Source organism: Talpa europaea, assembly GCF_964194135.1.
Source record: "Talpa europaea genome assembly, chromosome: 4".
NCBI lineage: Eukaryota > Metazoa > Chordata > Mammalia > Eulipotyphla > Talpidae > Talpa > Talpa europaea.
The window spans coordinates 122,741,963-122,756,060 of NC_140070.1; the positions used below are offsets into that span (position 1 = coordinate 122,741,963).

Consider the following 14,098-nt stretch of genomic DNA (forward strand, 5'->3'; position numbering starts at 1 on the left):
TACAACAGTAAAGAGAGCAGAAAAAATCTCTGCTTCACTGCTAGTGGAAAGAGATCGACAGCAAACAAGTCAGTTAGATGGTTTTTAGTGCCATGAAAAATAATAGTTGGTTTAAGGAGGGACTTAAAGTCACAGGGGGGACTGCTGAGTCACAAATGAAGTCTCACTTTTAAGCAGAGTGATCAGTGCACCTTCCAAATGAGTGAACAGGGCAAGTCATATGACCATCAGATAGGCAGGTAATTCACCTGGGAGGTACAGCAAATACTGAGTCTCTGAGGCTTTGTGCACCTGGGATTCTTGAGGAACAAGATATAGCCAGTGTTCAGAAGCCAGTACATTTTAAGAGACACCATCAATTAAAAAAATATTTGGGGGTCTCCCCAGTGGCACAGCGATTGAGCTCTGGGCTGTGAAGCTGCCCACAGCCTCTTCAGTGCTGGTTCCATCCCCGGCCGCCAGGCGAGGGTCACACATGGCGCGCAGACCTCTCCTGCCGCGCCCACTGCTCCCCTCAGCAGTGTACTTCGTCACTTTGCCTGTTCTGCTCTCCGCTCTGGCTCTGGTGAATTCTCTCACCCTCCCATACTCCTGACTGTACCCAGTGCTTGTATAAATAAATAAATCTTTAAAAAAAAAATCTTTTGGAGCAAGCATTTAATAAATCCCCCATAACATATGCTGTATTCAATGTAAGTACAATTTTTTTTAAAGATTTATCTGTCCATACAAGAACAGGGGTCCAGGCCAAATGTGCAGGAGGGTGAGGGGATTCACCAGAGACAGAGCAGGGAACAGAACAGGCAAACTGACTGAGACACACACAAGCTCAGAGGAGCAGCAGGTGAGACACGAGAGGTCTGTTGAGTCATGTGGGTATCTTGCTGCCTGACTGCTGAGATCAAACCTGGGCTGCAGAGGCTGTGGACAGCTTCACAGTGCGGCGCTCAACAGCCTAGGCCACCAGGGGAGGCCCCCCAGATAGTTTTTTAAACTTACCTGATTAGAGTATACATTACTATTTTATACCACATTTTGTTGTTGTTGGTTTGAGGCTGAGGATTTTTTTAGTGCATCATCTAAAGTTTCTTCTACAACCCTTCTGGGTAGTAATTGTAAGGTATATCATGGTGATACACAATTTTTCATTATTTTGGCTTTTAGCATACTCACCATTGAACTGATAGTATAATCTGGATTTACACTGCAGAATTCTTAGATTTCTTTTTACTGAGTTTTTATTTAGGTAAGCTTTTAGTTTCATTTTCCTTAATTACATACAGGTAGTAGTGAAATAGCTTCTCTTCGAAGGCAACTAAAAACTTTATTTAGCTTAAACAATACTCTTCCGAAGTTATGAGTCAATCATAGCAGCTCTTCCTGTCCTTGGAATACCCATGACTGCTACTTCTCATCCTACTCCTCTATCTGGAAGCTGAAGAACATTTATCAATTTTAAGATTAACTAGAATTCATATACAAGTTGGCAAATATTTTTATGATCTGTAAAATTGATAGCAGATTAAAAATAGCCCAGAAATGTTAAATACATCTAAAATTAATTCTTTGCTATTAAGAGTGTAGTCCAGGACGGGGTGCTGGAGCTGCCTCAGCGGGAGGCGCCACCATTGGCCTCGCTCGGTGGGCACCGCGGGCCGGGCCGGGGCAGAGCCACGGGCCAGTGCGGCATCACGTCGTCCAAGACCGTGCTGGTGTTCCTCAACCTCATCTTCTGGGGGGCAGCCGGCATCCTGTGCTACGTGGGAGCCTATGTCTTCATCACGTATGACGACTGTGACCACTTCTTTGAGGATGTGTACACTGTCATCCCGGCCGTGGTGATCATAGCCCTGGGCGCCCTCCTTTTCATCATTGGGCTCATCGGCTGCTGCGCCACCATCCGGGAAAGCCGCTGTGGACTCACCACGTTTGTCATCATCCTACTCTTGGTTTTTGTCACAGAAGTGGTTGTAGTGGTGTTGGGATACATTTACAGAGCAAAGGTGGAAAATGAGGTTGATCGCAGCATTCAGAGAGTGTATAAGACCTACAATGGAACCAACCCTGATACCGCTAGCCGAGCTATTGATTATGTACAGAGACAGCTACACTGCTGTGCCATTCACAACTATTCAGACTGGGAAAATACAGACTGCTGGTTCAAAGAAACCAAAAACCAGAGTGTCCCGCTTAGCTGCTGCAGAGAGACTGCCAGCAGCTGTAATGGCAGCCTGGCCCACCCCTCCGACCTCTATGCCGAGGGATGTGAGGCTCTAGTTGTGAAGAAGCTGCAACACATCATGATGCATGTGATCTGGGCTGCCCTGGCATTTGCAGCTATGCAGCTGCTGGGCATGCTGTGTGCGTGCATCGTGTTGTGCAGAAGGAGCAGAGACCCTGCCTACGAGCTCCTCATCACCGGCGGGACCTACGTGTAGGAGGCAGCTCCTGCCCGGGCGTGCAGTCATGCTGTGGTTTAGAAGGTGAATGGAGCGGCGCTGCTGCTGTGGCCTCCTGAGCTCATTTACGCAAAACTCACGTGCACGGCGTTGGCTGGAGCAGCCTGGCTCTTCACGTGCCCACCTCTTACCTGCCTGCCCGTGACTCTCTTTTTCCCATTCTAGCTGACTCTCCATGTCCCTAAGTTGTTCAGTACGGCGGTAAATGTTCTGCTCTCAGAACCGTCCTCAAGTTGTGTAGTGTGCTAGAATTAAAGGAGGACATGGCCTGCTTCTGTTACCTCCAAGCCGGAAAAGGATTGCTGGTCTCTTCAGTCCTCACCGTGGAGAACTCTTGGCCAAAGCTTTTGGGGGGAGAGGAAGAAGCCAGCTGTCTGGTAAAAGGTGATACCAGATGGTGCCCCTCATCAGTGTCCTTTACAAAATATATACTGTAGTCCAATAAGATAGCAACTGTACACATGGCTAAAATAGATTCTAGAACCATGCATTGTGTATCTTGGTTCATCTTCGAAACCAGACTGACCTTTGAAACTCGTGGTTATTAATCCCAGCAGGCTTTCTAGGAGGAGTATACTGTATGCACTACTGTTCGAAGACAATTAGTGTGAGCGCGTGCGTGTTGTTGCGTGATTGAGCCCATTCATTGTCAGTCTCAACTCATTAGAGATAATGTACCCACGTAGACAAGCAGACTAGTATGTAGATGGGATCGCAGTTGTAAATAGAAAAGTCTAATTCAATAAACTCTGTATCACCCCTCAAAAAAAAAAAAAGTGTAGTCCATAGAGTACAGAATTGTATCCTCTGTAAATTCATTAGAAATACAGAATCTATGTACATGTAATCTCCTGAATTACAATCTTCTTCCAAATCTTTTTCTTCTAGATCAGAATTAGAATTAGATCCTGAGTGATTTGCATTCACATGAAGTTTGAGAACAGCCATAATTGATTTTATTTTCTTTTTCTTAAAACCTGAGGTCAGAGAAAACAGCTGCAGCACATCTATGAAAAAGTATAAAGGAGTTTATGACATAGTAGGTCATTTTGGGTTCATAATTGTTATGATACTTCTACCTTCCCCCCCCCTTTTTTTTGCTACTTTTATCATCTTCTGTAACTATATAAAATACAGTTACCCAGATACATTTTGGTACAAGGTAGGATGCACATTCTTCAAAGAAATAGTTCTTTGTCACTAAATGCTATTCACATTTGATCCATAGCCAGTTTTCTCTGGATTTTTCTCTCTCTTCTCCCCCTCTCTTCCTCTCAGACTCATTCAAGTATCACCTTCCTAGTGTCTCACAAACTTACGTTTCACACAAAGGGTGAAACACCTTAAGTCCTTTCAGCAAAGATACTATCATAACTAGCAATCTACCATTGTTACTCTTCCCAAATTGTTGCCTAAAGATGTTTTCCCTATAACTAAGATTGTTTTAAATACAAGAGTGAAGAGCATGTTCAACTGGCTTTGCACATCACCTTAAAGGAAGCACCTTCTTAAAATTTTCAAAATGGCATTATTAAATATACATGTTTTGTTTCAAGCATAGTTACTTACAGATTTTAAGAAGTATTGAGTTATTTTTTATAGATTAATTCAAAATCACATGATTTTATACATACTTTTCAAATATATTCTATCTTTCTAGATCCAGCTACAATCTGTATCGCATCATAATATTTTCTTTGAACACTGTAATACTGCTGAATACTCACAGTGAAAAAAACATTAATTTCATTAATTTGTAATGAACTGACTTTAACATTTCTTTTATTATCTGAATTGATATTTAATGAACATTTTCTTTTTGTGTTCTGTTTACATAATTTGATTGCATACTCATTGAACAGGGATGTATTGTTTTGTACTGTTTCGCCTTATACCTAAAATCTTTTTAGAATATCTGTGGTAAAATTTCTGTGACTCTTCCACTAATTAAGTCCTGCTTGCCAAATATTTTTGCCACAGTATTTCTGAAGAAGGAATATGAGATTATTTTTGAGGATCTGTGTGTCTAAGCTGAAGTAGAAATAAGAATGTGAAATTTATTTCATGAGTTTTATAATCTTAGTCTGTCCTTAAAAAAAAAATGTGTACTTTTTGTACTGTATAGTATAATATACTCTTTTATGTTGTTTAATTTTCAGACAAAAATAAAATGAATGTTCTAGGAGAATATGATAGGCTTGGACTTTGGCTCAGGTTTCCTCAGAGTATGGCTATAGACCTATCTATAAACTGTTTCCATTTTCGAATGCATGGGTAACAGATGAAATTTAGACTCTTTTCCTGGAGATTCTAGGCCTCCTTTTATCTTGCCTAGCTCCGAAAATTCCTACCATTTCCCTTGGGAAAACTCCATTTACTGTATTTACTATAACTGACTGTATCAGTTTCCACAGGCTTCCATAACAAAGTGCCACAAACGAAATGTCTTAAAACCACAGAACTTTATTGTCTAAAAATTCTGGCAGCTAGAAGTCTACAATCAGGAATTGTCAGGTCCACATTCCTGAAACATGTGGGAGAAGGCTCTGAATGGCATCTTCTAGATTCTAGTAGTCCTAGCAATTCTTCGGCTTGTGGCTGCATAATTCCAATTTCTGCCTCCTCTTTGTTTCTGTCTATGTGTTTGTTTCTAGGCCCAAGTTTCTCCTTTTCATAAAAACACCAATAACTCTGGATCAGAGCCCACTGTAATGACTTTATTTTAACTTGATTACCTTAGTAGAGACCCTGTATCTAAATAAAGTCAGTCTGAGGTAATAGGGCCTAGCCAGCATACCATATTTTGGGGAGAAATGTGGGAGAACATATTCAATCCATATACCAACTGAACCATAGCCTTTTCCCAGTACATCTTAGTTGTTTTATCTCCTGGTAGAATTGTAAAACTTTAATAAGCAAAAATACAAGATCCTCAGTTAAATATGAATTTCAGATAAACAATAACTTTTTATTGATATCTCCTAAATAATTCATGGTGCATTCTACCAAAAAAAAAGTTTATTTAGAATCTGTGTCCAGGTATCCTGGATTTTGTTATAATCTTCCTTTCAGATCTTTGTCTTCTTTTGTTTGGTTAAAATACCTTTCAGAACTGTTACTCTTTCTTCAAGATTTCTTTCACTTACCAACCACTCTAAGTAAGTTTCCCTGGTCTCTCTTTCTGAAAGTGATCCTCTCTTCTTCTAAACTTTGACAGGACTTAATATATACTTTCTTTGTGATATCTGCCAGAATCAACCTAGTATTGAATTATTGATAAAAGTTATCTTCCCTGTTAAATAGAAACTACTTGTGATCTAAAGTTTGTAATGATTCAGTTTTCTATCCTACTTAGCATCTAACTCACCTCCTTGGGATGGCAGATAATCAGAAAAACAAACTTATTTATATTTGCTTCAGTTTGCTAAGGTAAAACATTAGCATTACTTCATAACCAGAAGAGATAGCAATATGTGCAAAAAAATTCCTACCCTAGTGGAGCTCTGAGTCTTTAACAAAATGCTCCCTGTTTGCTAAAGTGCTGCATTCTCAGCAAACTACTAGTTTGACCTACACTAAAACTTCATCATCAGGCATAGACTCCCCATTTCCCTGATTTATTATAAAGGATTAAAGTGCTCACTGGTATTTGCTTTTCATGATTTATGCCTAGATTATATTTACAGTCAGTGTGGAAGAAATATTGAAGGGTGTGTTCATACCAACATTTTTCAGAAACAGCCTGGCTGAGTGCAGATTTGCAGCACATTGTAAAAAGAAGTAGGAGAACCAGACTCATTTTCAATAGTGATAATCCTGCCTTGTAGCAATTGTGGAGTGGAGATGCTCTTTGTTCATTTGCTTAGTTACCTAGCCAACCAGTGAGTCATTATTTATTGAGTTGGTTAAAAAAATACACTTCTGCAGGCATGAACTGAGTCATGCCTTCAAAATCTTTGTTATCATTGGCACTTTTGCAATTAAAATCTCAGCTCATCCCCTTCCTACATATTATTTATATCAAGGGACAGAAGGAATTTTCTCTTTAAATTGTATTTTATATCTTAATAAGGAAAAAAATTACTGCTTTCCCTAAAGACAGTGGGTCTCTGGTTTATTCAGTACTAATAGGTATATGCTATCCTTCATATATGAAACAAAGAAGTACTTTCTGTCCACAGTATAGCTGCAAAACACCCTGTGAAACAGGTTTCTTCTCTTTTTTTTTTGCACTTGAAAGGACAGTTTTTAGAAAGAGATCTGCATAGAGACAGGTGGACAGAAAGTTGCCTAAAGAGGTTTCCTTACTTCAGAGCTCTTTAGATATTTTAATTTATCAACATGTGTATGTAATAATAGTAAGTCTATGAGTCCTTTTCAATACTTTTTAAGATACAAAACGTTATTATCTGTTATCATTGTGCAAACGTATTTTGAGGACTAAAACTTGATTCACATGTGTAAATCTATTTCTCAATTCATGTTGTAAATGCTACTTTCATTATACGAATATCCACTATGGATCAGCTTAACACACCTTATTCTATTAAAACATATGATATGGAAGATTTGACAGTTATTGTATTAATTGTATGTCAATCAGAGTTCAGTCAGGGAAGCAGAAGCACACTGAACATTATAGAATAATGAATTTGTCGTAAATACTAACTCTCACATTTGTTGGAGTCAGCAGGTTATGAGTGTTTGCAAAGTGGAGTTAGACGATCAGAGAAATGTACTAATAGACCTAAACTCAGGGATGTCTAGCTACTAGGGTGGTTCCACAGGAAGCATTGATAGGGAGCTCTATATAAGACATTTTTGTGTGTCCAGGTTTGCTGTTGATTGGGAGGAAGGAAAATTGGAAGTAGAGTGAGGAAGGGTAAGAACAACTTGGAAACTATCAGCTCCTTCCCATTGCCATTTCAAACATCTATTGATGACTTACAAAGTTTAATGGTGGCTTTTTTGCTTTGATCTTTCAACTCTCACCCACACCTTTTTTTTTAAATCAAATCTAATAAAAATAAAATAGAAGAGGCATGGGGAAAATGTAGTTCCAGGCTCTGTAAACTAACACAAAATAAATTCACTACAATGGGATTTGAGATATAATCCTGAGTTGCTATCAAAAAAGTAGCTGTGTTTTGTGTCATCGTTCTAGTTCTAGTTCTAGATATAAAGCACATTTGTGCTTTATAATTTTGAGAGAGTGAATTAATATTTTTGGCTACAGTTCCTTTACCTGCTAAATGAGGTTGGGGGTACACACAGAATCCCTTTCAATTTTAAGATTTGAAGAGAATTGCAGACATCCTCAGCTTACCCCTTCATACAATACATTGAAATGCTTTTTGTAGCAGCATAGTAAAGGTTATATGTTCCCATTATATTATAGGAGTATAATAAAAACTAGACAAAAATCTGGAAAAATTTATTAGTTTTTGCTAGGATCAAAATAAGAACTGCTTAAGGAGACATTGTATTCTATAACTATGGGGGCAAGATTAAAGAAGGAAAAGCTATTCAATTTCATTTCAATCTGAAGTTCTTTTATAATATTTACTTCCCAATGTCATTTCTCTCCAAAAATTATTACATAGTACATATTTTTAAAAAGTTCTAAATGATTGGTTTTTCTTGCTTTGCACTTTCTTCAGTGCATTATTAGAGATAAAAGTTTCTTCATTGGTAATGTTCATTTTTATGTGAATTTAAATGATTAGTAGAAGAAGAAATGATTTTGACAATACTAATATGAGATTTTCTTTCTGTAATTAAATAGCATGTTCATTTGTATATAATGCCATTACCATTGTCAAACATTTATGAGTCACATACCGTATGCCAGTCATTCTGCTAAAACTGACAATACAAATGCTCAAACTTCTTTGAACGAGCAACAGGGCCAACTCAATGCACACACATCTGTACAGAAAATTTCTGTGTAAGGAGTTGGATTGTGATAGGTTTGGTCACATAATCTTTTACTGAAGGGAGCCATGAAAGACATGAAGAGTTAGTATCTGAATTTAGGAGATCTTTTCCTTTCTCTCTTTCTGTCTTTCATTTTTATTTTTTAAAGATTTATTTATTTATTTATACAAGCACTGGGTACAGTAAGAAGCGCGGGAGGGTGAGAGAATTCACCAAAGCGGGAAACAGAACAGGCAGACTGACGAAGTACACTGCTGAGGGGAGCAGTGGGCGCAGGAGAGGTCTGCACATCATGTGGGACCCTCACCTGCGGCCGGGGATCGAACCAGCGCTGCAGAGGCTGCTGGCAGGTTCGCAGCCCAGCGCTCAACTGCTGCACCACCAGGGGAGGCCCATTCTTTCTTTCTTTTAATTCTACAGTTTAATACAAAGGAGTTACTCTGTTGCAGAGAAGAGAAGCAGGGAACATCGGATGAAAGGAGCCAGAGAGATTTGGCACCTTGTTGTCATATGTGTCCAACAATGGGCTGAACACTTGATTTAATACCAGTAAAAATTCCATGAAGTAGAAATATTATTAAATTATTTTATGACTTGAAGCTATGAGGAAAGAATTGGTAAGATCCTCGACTGGAGTGTTAAGGAGAGTCTAGGTTCATCTAAAGAGTAAATTAAGACTTTATTTTTGAAGGAGAAGATAAAGAAAAGTGTTTTACAGAAGTACAATATAATGAGATATGTGTTTTTGAATTTTCTGACATAGTTGGAAGAAAAAATTGAAATAGGTAAGAGTTAGAAGGATGGAAATCAGTTAAAACATAATAATAATCCATGTCTTGCTTAAGAATATGATGAAAGAAATGAGAAGGCATGCATTTGAAAAAGACTTTAAAGTCACATTATTCATGATTTGATTAAAAACACTGGGATGTGATGAAATTAAATTTAGTCATCTTTTTCACTAATAAAATAATTACAGATCTACATTACTTATGACATGCAAATTATAACTAAAACCTGATTATAGCTTCAGTGTTTTTTTACTTTTTTTTTCTAGTTTCCTTACTCAGAGTGCCGTAAAGCAGTTGACTGGGTAGACATGGTTTGTGTTACAGAGAGTATCAGGAGCCAATCCAATACCTGTTTTTCCTTTCTTCATTAATAAATGAACAGTCTTGGGGCAGCAAGCCACATAGCTTAAAGAAATAACCATTTTATCCCCCAGTAGTTCTTATAGTAATTGGTGGCCATGTAATATAAATGTGCTTAATGAGATATAAGTGAGAACTTAATGGAATTTCTGGGGATATTTTGTTACTTTGATATATTTGCCACATTTATTTTACTGCCTGCAATCTAGCTGCAATGATCCAATAGGCAGTAGCCATTTTTTGGAACACACAAGAGTAGAAGAGTAGGAAGATGGGGAGACACTGGTTTCTAGAACCCCAGTACCAGTGTCAAATTTTGAAGCGCATGTCTCTTATTGTATGAGAAAATAATTCTCTTTTCTGATTAAAACACTATTTACGGTTTTTATTACATGTAGCTGAATGCCTTCTCTTGTTACAATTATATCACCTTCCTCAAAAGGCAGTATAAAAGGAAGCAGATTCAGCAGGATTCGATGATATAAGTTATCTTCTCTTTATCCAGTCAATTCATCTTGACAAGTTATCTTCTCTTTATCCAGTCAATTCATCTTGACATTCTCCAAGTAACTGAATACTCTTTGGATGAAAGAGTAACACTGCAAAAAATGCAAACATTTGCTTTGTTAGCAGGTGAAGTCTTTCAACACTTTTCATACCAGCAGATTATAAGAAGAAGATCTGAAAAATTTTGGGTTCACTTTGTGAATTTATGTTTAACAGGAAGAGGAAAAAAGTTGAGGAAGCAACCTGAAAGGAAAGGTCAGAAATAGCTAAAACATCCACACAACAAAACTGAATTCTATGACCTGCTCAGAATGTTGTTAAGAAATATGCCAATAGGTCCTCTCTAGTGGTGCAAGGGGTTAAGCACCACACTATGAAGCAATCCACAGCCTCTGCCTCATGATTTCGATCCCCAGCCGGCCAGAGAGCAACATACATGGTGTAGCAGACCTCTCCCAACTTGCCTGCTGTTCCCCTCAGCAGTGTACTTTCATCAATCTGCCTGTTCTGTTCCCCACTCTGTCTCTGGTGAATCCTCTCACACACACCCCCACACCTCTGGCCTGTACCCCAGCTCTTCTATGCATAAATAAAAATAAATCTTTAAAAAAATATGCCAATAGGTAATGTACTGAATGAAGGGAACAATATCTGGCCTGTGTTTTTTCTTGAACTGAAAAGAATACATTCCAAACAAATGGCTGGCAGAAATTATCTCACACATTTCTCCTAAAAGATCTTGAAGCATATACCTTACTTGTAGATCATTTCTCAATTTTTTTATTAAAAATTTTAAGTAGCATTTTGAAGGATACCTCAAAGGTCACAAACAAGAAAACATCAGCAACGTCTTATATCCAAAGTGGAACTCTCTCTGTTGTAGATTTAATTCTGCTATCCCTAAGCTTTAAGTGTGTGTGCAAAACTGCTAAAGGAAACTCAATCAGGACAAGTTAAACAATTTAATCTGAAGGATAAAGTTTTATAAAAAGATACAGGTAAATTGGATCTTTCAACAAATCATATGGGAGAGACTGCATATTACATGCAAAAAAAAATGAATCTATATCTAGACCTATACTTTCAAAAAATCAACTTGTAATGGTTCATAGTCCTAAATGTAAAGTAAAAAACCAAAACACTTTTAAAAATTACATAGGAGAAAAGCTAGGGTCCTTGGATTTAGTGAAGTGTCCTTCATTAAAACACCAAAGCAAGATCCATGAAATAAAAAATTAATAAGTTGAACTTTAATATAATTAAAAACTTCTGCTCTGCAAAAGACACTGTGAAAAGAATGAAAAGATAAGCCACAGACTGGGAGAACATATTTGCAAAATGCATGGTATAGGACTCCCATGAAAAATACAAAAATTTAAAAACTCAGCACTGTGGAAATGAGCAATCTAATTAAAATATGGGCAGACATATGAACAGACACCTCACCAAAGAACACATACAAATGGCAAGTAAATGTATGAAAATATATTCAGTATCAGATGTGATTAGGGAATTGCAAATTCAAACAATGAGATATATACACATAGTTATTATATAAGATAAAATCCAAACAACTTATAATAAGTAGCAAATTCTTTTAAGAATATGGAGCTTTAGGGGCTCCCAAGAATTGGTTTTCAGAATTCAAAATGGTACACCTACATTGGCAGGCAGTTTGACAATTTCTTACTATACACACCAAATCCAGCCATTATGCTCCTAGGAATTTTCTCATTTGACTTGAAAACTTACATCAACACAAAACCTTGCACATACATATTTGTAGCAGTTTTCTTTATAATTGTTCAAACTGGAATCAACCAAAATGTCACTCAATAGCTAAATAAAGAGACAATCTGTGGCAATACATACCATGAAGTATTATTCAGTAATAAAAAGAAGTGAGTTAAAAACTGTATAAAGACATGGGAGAAACTTAAGTGCATGTGAAAGAAGTCAGCTGAAAAGTCTACATACCATATAATTCCAATTCCATGATATTTTGTAAAAAGAAAAAAACAGAGTGAAAAGATGTGTGGTTCACAGGAGCACAGAGGGTTGGGAAGAAGGATGAGTCGGTGGAATACCTATTTTTTATGATAGTAAAACTATTTTATGTATACAACTTTGCATTTTTCAAAACTCACAGAATTGTACAACACAGGGGAAATCCTATGTAAACTATATACATTAGTTGATAGTAATGTAACAATATACATTCACTGATTGTAACAAATGCTTTGCACTAACTTAAAATGTTAATAATAAATGGGGGGCACTGTGTATGGTAGAGGAGGCTGTATGGGGACTCTATACTGTCTGCTCAATTTTCCTGTAAATATTAAACTGTTTCACAATAAATATTAAAATTCTTAATTTTAATTATAAAGCAGTAATTTGGTGTAAGCAGTACTAAAAATTGCCAAATATCTTTTTAAAAGAGGATAATAGTGACTAACTTAAGGCCATGTCCTTCCATTATGCTTACAATAACCACTGTAAATAAAGGCAGCAAGTCTTAGAAGTTCTGCAGTTTGCCTAAGATCTTGTACATAGGGCTTGTTGGAGTTAAGACCAAATCTTGTTCCTTCTGATGGTAAAAAACAAAGGTGTCTGAACTATCAGACTATTCCTCATATCCCAGCCCGGCCACTTTCCAGCTAGGAGATCCTAAGTAAATTGCTTACCTCAGAAACCTCAGTCTTATTCTCAAGATAGTTTAGCAATAGTTCTGCTTCATGGGATTATTAATGGGGATAAATAATGGTCTTCACTTAAAGTTTATAGCACATAGATCAACATAAAATTCTCTGTTATGGTCATCATCACCATCCTCATCATCATCTGTATTAATGGCAGTGGGTGAGCTAATGACCTGAAAAGTTTGTAGAAGAACAATTGTGTAGAAGAGCTCAATACCAAAAATAGACAATGTAGTTTTAAAAAACAACAGGGTACAAGGCTAGTCATTGCTGATATAAGTTTGGAATTATGCTATTTTTCATCTTTCTTCTTTCTGCTTCTTTATATAAAGTGAAAAAAAAACAAAGGAAACAAAAAAATGGAATACACAAAGCTATTACTTGGTTACTAATTTAAAGGGAAATTGAGTTATGAAAGTACAGATTTAGAATTGGAATTGCTCTTGGTCTTGTCACAGAACCAATTTTAATCTTTTGAGATATTACCATACTGTTTTCCAGAGTCTGGACTGGTCTACATTCCTACCAATATTCTAAAAGGTAATTTTATCTCTACATCCTCACCAGCACTTGTTTATGGTCTTTTTGATGTGGGCCATACTCACAGGTGTGATGTGGTCTCTCATTTGGTTCATTTGCATTTCCCTCATGATCAGTGATGATGAACGTTTTCTCATTGTGCATGTTGGCCATCTCTGTCTTCTTTGGAGGAATGTTTTTTTAGCTGGTCTCTGCTTTTCTTGATTGGGTTGTTTTCTTTTTGTTGAGCTGTATGAGTTATTTTTAGACTTTGGATATCAGCCCCTTGTCAGATGTGTGGTGTGAAAATATTTTCTCCCATTTGGCGGGGTATCTTTTTAGTTATGGTTTCTTTCACTGTGCAGAAGCTTTTTAGTTTGATGTTTATATTCTCTCATTTTCCTTGCTGCTACAAAATGATCCACAAAGACTTCTCTGAAGCTAATGTTGTAGAGTGCTTTGCCTATGTTTTCTTCTATGCATTTTATGGCTTCAGGGCTTCCATTCAAGTCTTTTATCCATTTTGGGTTGCTTTTTGTGTATGGCATGAGATAGTGGTCTAATTGCATTCTTTTGCTTGTAACTGTCCTGTTTTCCCAACAGTTCTTATTGAAATGGCTTTCCTTAGTCCAGTGTATATTCATGGATCTTTTATTGTACGTAACTCTCTGTAGAGGTGTTGATTTATATCTGGGCTCCCTAGTCTATTCCATTAGTCTACATGTCTATTTTTGCACCAGTATGATACTGTTCTTATTATAACTTTGTGGTATAGTTTCAAGTCTGGAAGTGAGAGTCCACCATTCTTCCTCTTTTTGGTCAG

General features: G+C 37.2%; 1 protein-coding gene across 1 annotated transcript in view; it reads left to right on the forward strand.

The window, feature by feature from the left end:
• The window catches only part of LOC311170348 (tetraspanin-3-like), a gene marked incomplete at both ends in the record, with an annotated part of 119,027 nt that extends 116,589 nt beyond the window's left edge, over positions 1 to 2,438 (forward strand). Inside the window, one exon of the mRNA XM_084232718.1 lies at positions 1,578 to 2,438. Coding sequence (XP_084088844.1) covers positions 1,578 to 2,438 — 861 coding nt within the window. The remainder of the gene's footprint in view (positions 1 to 1,577) is intronic.
• Between the last annotated feature and the right edge of the window lie 11,660 nt (positions 2,439 to 14,098).